We start from the raw sequence: 7,350 nt of genomic DNA, 5'->3' as shown, positions 1-7,350 counted from the left end.
GTACAGTCAAAGGGACAGCATAGTTAAAAGGACGGTACAGTTAAAGGGACTGTACAGTTAAAGGGATGGTGCGGAAACCGTAGATAAGACAAACACAGACCAGCCAGCCGAAGTGTCCGCTGTCCCACACCTGGACGAACGCCACACTGCTCCTCTTAACCTGAGGTTCACCAACCAGTTTGAGTCTCCACTCCAACATCCTGGACTGTACTCACCTGAGGATCCTCCATAGATCCTCACAGACATGAACTACCACCCTGACCTGCCACGCCAGAGGACCAGTCCTCCATTCAGGAGACACGTCCAMWGAACAGTCCAAAAATGTCCAGAACCTTTAGCTCCTTGGGTCCTACCTCAGTCCCCCCTGCTAACAGGTTTTACTTTAGCTTTGTCTCCTCCAAATAGAACTAGGTGAAATAGATCCTCAAAGTGCTCCTTCAACCATCCAACATTACCCTKAGACCAGGTCTTCAATGTTCCCCGTTTCACCTGTCGGGTTTCCCAYGACTTCCACGGCTCCAGTACCTGTTCATTGGTTTCCTACTCCAACTAAACCCTAAAAGCCTCGTTCTTCAGGTTACAGCTTCTATCACCGCTGGTCTCTACTGGACCTTCAGTCTGCCACCGTGACATCTGGAAGCAACATCTACACAGGACGCCCAGATGGCCCAATCAGAAGACGAGGGAAGTTCTCCTGGAGGTTATCTCAACATGGACTGATTCAGAAACTTGAACCAGAACCTGAGTGGTTGGTAATACCCCAGTCCTGGGTTTTCAGTCGATGGACGGATGTTTCCATCATTAAACCTTCACCAGAACCTCATTGAACACCTAGAAACCCAGTTCTGATGGATTTGTTGCTTCTGCTTCAGTTTGGACTCATTGACCCCACTGGGCAGTTTAAAACCCAGGAAGTGACCTCACCATGACGTCACACTGAGCCCCATCTGGTCCCAGTTTTGGCGCTGACYGTCCTTTCAGTGAAATCAGAACCAGCTCTCAGACCTCACCGTCCCGTTGACGTAGACGACCCGTTTCCCCGTGGTGGTGCCGTGAGCGAACTCGACCCGGTAGACGCCGTCGCTCAGAGCCACGTCCCACACGGCCACCGCGTCTCCACACGGCATCCTAGACTCCTGGGCCGAGCCCGGACCGGTTCTGAGGAGCTGCGAGGCGGTGAGGCGGAGGAAGCGGGTCCTGCCGCCTCAGCAGGAGCGTGATTACAGTAAGAGGCTTAGAGGAGGACGACCTGGGGATGTGTGTCACCGTCTACCGGACGGTTCTCCTCCGAACCGCCGGCTTTCAGCCTCATTAGGCGGCCTGAGTTTGAAGCCTGACCCGAAACCAGCAGCGAAACTGGAGCAGCTGCCATAAAACTGGAGCCGAGAGCATTTCTGACCCATTCAGCCGTAAACACCGAGGACACACCGCCACCTGGTGGCCAGAACCAGACCYACTGCTGTTCCTCAGCCAGTCATTTAAACGGCTTCACCTTAAAAAGTTATAAAAGATTTAAAACCAAATACTGTACATTTTATTAATTCAACTCCAGACCAAAAATCTTCAACATGATCTTCAAGTTTGAACACTTTTTTTTAAGGCAAATAATTTATCTTGTCTTTTATTTTACATAATTATATAAATGGTTTTTATCATTTAATCTACATGAAATCTATTTTTATATTTCTTTATTCTTTAGATTAAATATATAAATCTTCTCTTTCTGAATATTAACATTTATTTTTAGTATTTTATAGTGTAAATATTCTGGTTTTGAAGTGTAATTAAAGAGAGAAGCGTTTTTATAACAGAACTTGATTTAATCARATATAAACAATAATGAGTGTTGGTGCAGAATAACAATAATAATAATATTCCTATTTCCCAGAGAAGCTTGAAGCCGAGTTCCCTTAAAGTCCGGTTCTGTGGCATGATTATAGAGTTTAACACAAAGCTTGATTGGAGACGGGGTCAGAGGTCACCCAGGGTGCAGACGAGTGTTTCAGAGCCTCAGGAATGTGAGCAGAGATAAATAAGAGCTGAGCGCTGCGGTCTGGGCGCGCTCAGTTCCACCTAGAGAACGCAGCAGCGCCGCTTCTTCCTGCCGCCGCTCGGCCCGTTCTCTTTGCTCTCCGCCATTTTCTTCTTACGGACTTCCCTCATGAGGTCGAAGAACACCTGCAGGGGGAGGGCAAAGGTCAGGCAGGTGGAGGGGTGAAGGTCAGGCAGGTGGAGGGGCAAAGGTCAGAGGTCATCCTCCACCACGACGCTCACCTTGTCCACGTTGGCTCTGGTCTTGGCTGACGTCTCAACGTACGGGACGCCCCAGCCGGACGCCTTGGCTGTTGCATCGTCCACACTCACCTGGCGCCGGTCCTCCAGGTCCGACTTGTTCCCGACCACCAGCAGCGGGATCGCCTCCTCCTCCTTCACTCGGACGATCTGCTCCCTGCAACCAGCAGGGACAYACGGTCTAGTTAAAGCCCGCAAACAGGGAGAAGAACCTGGTTTCTGTCAGAGCACAGCGCTGCATCTGATTGGCTACTCAGCTCCCCTGACGGCTCCTTCCCAAAACATCGTCCACTTTCATCTGAGATTAATTTGAAGATTAGAAAAAAGTTATTTTTATTTTTAAATAGATTTAATTTTTTTCATAAATCTAATCTGTTTTTTAAAACAGCGTATCAGGACCAGACTAGATGGAAAGAAAAGTTAATTTCAGTGTTTAAAAAGTGAAAAAATTGACATAAAACAAAAATCATGAATTTGAGATATCAGAAATTTTCTAGAAAAACATTTTGAATTTCTTTTCCCCAAAAGTTGAACATTTATGACTTTTGAAATTCAGAAATGTTTCTGGAAAAATCTGAGATTAAAATTTCTGAGAGTTTTTGGTGAAAATTTACGTCTACCTATAATGGCCCGAAGGCACAGCTGTAGTTTTTCAATCATTATTATAARATATATGTTAAAATAATTGATTGAACTTATTAATTCCATATTCATGTTTCTGATCGACTGCCAGTTAAATTTATAAATCTGTTTTGATCGTTAATCTGGAAATTAAAAAGTTTGACCAGAAAAAGACTGGAGCAGCTAAAAGAGCTGAGGAGATTAATATGAAATATTAGATATTTTCTAATCAAAAGGAGGATTGTGGTGTAAATTTGTGCCTGTTAATATGTTTAAAATCAGATTTTAAAGTGATGATGACGATGCGTAACAACGAGGAAGTTATGAACCAAACAGAGAACAGCCGCCGTCGGTTTTTAACGGTTAGCTGATTAAATCATTAACAGTAAATCAGCTGGAGGGAGCACTAGCCAAACTTTAGCGACGGCTAAAGTGGTTGGAGGCAGTGTGAAAGGGAAATATATGGAGGACACATCCTGCCAAAACTAACAATAAAAATAGAAATTAATAAATGGCTTCACAAATAATAAAATCGAGTAATTAAAACTTTTCAAATTTCATTAATTATCCATCGTGAATTAATTATTTTCAAGTTTTAATTTATCACATCATCACGTGGCTTCATTAGATTTCTTTATATTTAATATTGATTTCATATTCTCCATGTAGTCATTATGTTAATCACACTGAACTTTCCATAAATATTTCTTTGTTTCCTCATTTCTTTCTCCTGACTTGTTGCAGGAGGTAAAGTGGRCGGGGCTTCAGAGTCAGCTTCTCTCCTATTGGTCAACATTAAGCTCCGAATTGGGGAAAGCTTTATATTTTGGTTTTTAGATTAAATATTTGCCAAATGAATCACTTTATCCAGTCATTTATTGTTTTGATTTTTTCTGAGAATCTCGGCAGAATGAGTGTTCCGTAGAACAAGTAGAGAGACGACAGACATGGCAACCTGTCAGAGTTTCAGGCTATTCCTTCATGGATATGAAAACTGGACTTTCGGGGTCAGGTTCAGTTTAAGGCCAATGTTTTTAAAGTTTTATCATAAATTTATATCAAACTCAGTTAGCCGGAAATTTGCCATTTCATCTTTAGACAAAACAAACTATTAGAATCGATCCGTTGGGGTTAAACGGAGCCGAGTGAGACGCTCCTATCTACTTTGGYTCTGGTACCAGACCCAGACCCCTGCGTTACCACGGTGACRGGTCAGACCTGAACTCTGTTATGGCGGTGAAGGACTCCTGCTCRGTGATGGAGAAGACGAGCAGGAAACCCTCGCCGCAGCGGAAGTAGTTGTCCCTGATGGCGGCGTAGTCCTCCTGCCCCGCCGTGTCCAGGATGTCGATCTGAACCTCCTCTCCGTCCAGAACCACCTTCTTCCTGTAGCTGTCCGCCTTGGTGGGCTCGTAGTCCTCCACGAACTGCGACAGAGCGGACAGTTGACTCACAGAAGCCAGAGGCATTATGGGAAACGTAGTGAGAGGCTCACCTCGTCGTACATGAACTGCAGCGTGAGCGCCGACTTCCCCACGCCGCCGCTGCCCACCATGATGACCTTGTGGAGGGTCAGTGAGTTCTGGCCCTTGTTCTTACCGGAGGACATAGTTCCGGTCCGGTCGGTCCAGTTGGGACAGAATCAGAACCGGTCCTGACACCAAACCAGGACTCAGCTTCTCTGGAAGCTGATTGGCTCAAATCAAACGACACTTCCTGCACAGAAACACAAGCAGTCAGACACCAACAGCACTGGGCCGGGTCGAGGAGGTTCTACTGGACCTTGGAACAGGAAGAGGTCCGTCAGAACCTCCCAGGTCAAAGTTCACCGGGTACTGCCTCCAGTCAGAGCACTGGGCACCAAGTTTCTCTGTTCTGGTGTCCAGAAGCAGTTCCACTAGTTCTGGAGCCGTGGTTTTGATTCAGACTGATTCTGAAAAATCAGCCCCACTTTACTTTTCCCCCCAGTGTCCTGACAGAACCTGGCCAACAGTTACCTGCTCCTGGGTGGACTTCCTGCAGTAGAAACGTGTTCCCCAGTCCCAGACGAGGTTCTGGAGCTGTGGTTCAGATCCAGTCTCAGCCTGGGCCTCAGAGCTGCTGTGGAATGAACCACTTGACCTTATCAGTGGTGTTAGTGAGGGGCGACCCAAACCAGCCAGACCAGAACCAGTCCAACCAGAACCGGCTCAGCTGTGACCCGGAACGTCCAGTGATCAGAATCAGGAACTGTCGGCGTCGACACTCAGCTTCCTCTGAGCCAGCAGCTGGAAACCAGTTTCTAAACATTCTGCTGCACATTGCCGCCTTCAAAGGCAGCGGCGCTTCTGATTGGCTCAGGCTGCCAGCAGAACTCCCCTCCGGAGGCTCCTATTGGCTACTTCCCCCGTCACTCTGAACCTTGCGTTTGCTAGCCACTTGGGCAGCAACAGATAACGCTTCTCTGCTCAGGGTACTCGAGTTAAAATAGACCGTTAAACGTTTCTTTCTGCAGCACCGAGAGCCCGACAGTGACCGAAAGAACCCGGAGAAACTCCGGTGACTTACCCGCTGCCGTGTTTCCCCGCCGTCCTCCCAGAAATCCGTCTCAGAAAACTTTTACAAGTTGATCATCAGACTGAGCGCCCCACCTTTACCCGGACCTACACAGATCGTCTATATCCGCGAAGATGAGTTCTCTGACCAAGAACCTGTCTGAGACTGGTATTCTGACCGCCTCTAGTTACTATAGGAACAAACAAAAAGTCTAATAGACTCGAGTTAAACAAATATTATTCTTACTGTTGCTTAAACCACAAAGACACGAAAGAACGCAGCGGCAACTTGGTTACATGACTTACAACAGAATTAAAAGTGTAGTGAGACAACTTACTTTCTGTCTTTTCTCTGATAGGTACAGRTAACATTAACAGGAAGTGATGTCACGGAGTTCCCTTTTGTTAAAGTTATTTATACCACATAAAACTACGGAAAAATTGTAATTAAATACAATAAACATACTAAAAGCAAATTCAAAATGCAATAAAGTAAAGCAAAAACGTATTTAATAAAAACGTATTAATTCAGATCAATTAAATATGAACTTCAAATTTTATTCTGCTTATATTTTAAAAAGTATGAATGAATTTTTTTAAAAAAAGAGAAAGAAAATACAAAACGTACATGAAGCAAAAATAAATTTGAAAGTAAAATTAAGTTAAATTAACACGATTATGTTAAATATTAAAAAACCCTTTAAAACAACAACAAAAGCAATAAAATAACGTAATACAAAAATTAAATGAAAACAAAAAAATTAAATATTCCACAGGAAAAACCTAAATTGAATTACTTGGTCAAATAAAATTAAATGATATATATATGGAGCTACATAAAATCCTAAAACTTTTCGTTATATTTTCAAAATTTTAATTTTAAAGTAAACTGGAACAGAAATAATATCCATCCGTCCGTTATCTAACAGGATGATCCCTTGTGGAATCGTGAAGGGTAGTGGTTAGATTTAAGTATGCACAATTAAACTAGGATTCTTTAATGAAATACATTCAGATGTATATTTTTTTTTTTTACATTTTTACTATTATTATTGAACCAAAAGTTAGAAATGGATCCAGCTGATATTTCCAGCTTCCGGTCTTCAGTTCCGGGTGACGGACCGAAGATGGCGCCATTTCCTTCCCTGTGGATTCTGAGCGCAGCCTCAATAAACTCACTTTCCTCCGCTTGCTCAGTTGCTGCTGCGCATGCCCAGTGGCTTCGGCTGAAGCGCCGATAACCCCAGAAGTGTTTGCATGCGGCTCTGGGTTGTAGCAGCAGCATGTGGGAGGTCAGAGGTCAACGCAGCCTAATTTGGTTGACAGGTTTTACTACCAAATATCGGGATGACTCCTGGGCTCCCATTGGTTGAAGCTGCCGGCTCGTTTGGATATTTTGACCTGGCAGAACCAGGCTGGGTTTCTGCTTCTACTGCAGAACCAGCAGTAGAACCGGGCCTGGACTGGCTCTGCTGGTCACCAGCCAATCAGAGCGCCCGTCTCATTTTAAAGAAGAATTAAAAACATTTTAATGATTTTAGTCACTTTAGTCTGAAGCTGAAGGTTAACGACTACTAGACACGGTGGTGGCAGCATCATGCAGTGGGACGGTCCAGACTAACCATCAGTCCTCGTCCCTCTGAACTCTTTCATAGAGGGGCCTAGTCAAAGTCCAGTGGGTGTAGAAAAAGAACAAATCCACTCYGCACTTTCTAGATATTATTTATGTAATTAATGTTGGTTTGTGACTGTAACTCCCGGCATGATGCTGCCACCACCAACATCCGGGCAGTTTGTGGTTCAAACCTGAAAACTTTGATCCGCCGCTCTGAAACCAGAGGCGCTCTCTCTACCTCCTTCTCTCCCTCTCTCTCTCCCTCCTGATTGGGCCCGCCCCCCACCG

General features: G+C 44.7%; 2 protein-coding genes across 3 annotated transcripts in view; both read right to left on the bottom strand.

Moving 5' to 3' along the window:
• LOC103457147 (fas apoptotic inhibitory molecule 1-like) overlaps positions 1-1,559 on the bottom strand; it is a 3,587-nt gene extending 2,028 nt beyond the window's left edge. The window contains exons 1-3 of the mRNA XM_008397106.2: positions 994-1,559; positions 263-284; positions 101-160 (exon numbers count right to left, since the gene is read on the bottom strand). Coding sequence (XP_008395328.1) covers positions 101-160; positions 263-284; positions 994-1,127 — 216 coding nt within the window. The 5' untranslated portion in view covers positions 1,128-1,559. The remainder of the gene's footprint in view (positions 1-100; positions 161-262; positions 285-993) is intronic.
• A 240-nt stretch (positions 1,560-1,799) lies between these two features.
• Positions 1,800-5,864, bottom strand: LOC103456799 (ras-related protein O-RAL-like). 2 transcript variants are annotated; one of them, XM_008396553.2, is made up of 5 exons: positions 5,461-5,864; positions 4,409-4,629; positions 4,132-4,340; positions 2,275-2,449; positions 1,800-2,178 (listed from the first exon to the last, which is right to left on the bottom strand). In XM_008396553.2, exons 2-5 carry the CDS (start codon positions 4,520-4,522, stop codon positions 2,074-2,076), a joined length of 603 nt encoding a protein of 200 aa, XP_008394775.1. In that variant the 5' UTR covers positions 4,523-4,629; positions 5,461-5,864; the 3' UTR covers positions 1,800-2,073. The 2 variants fall into 2 exon arrangements, with proteins under 2 accessions (XP_008394775.1, XP_008394783.1); XM_008396561.1 differs by lacking the exon at positions 5,461-5,864 and adding an exon at positions 4,911-5,454.
• Positions 5,865-7,350: the final 1,486 nt, after the last annotated feature.

Source organism: Poecilia reticulata, linkage group LG2 (genome assembly GCF_000633615.1).
Source record: "Poecilia reticulata strain Guanapo linkage group LG2, Guppy_female_1.0+MT, whole genome shotgun sequence".
In the NCBI taxonomy this organism is placed as follows: Eukaryota; Metazoa; Chordata; class Actinopteri; order Cyprinodontiformes; family Poeciliidae; genus Poecilia; species Poecilia reticulata.
This window is presented reverse-complemented; position numbering and strand designations above follow the sequence as displayed.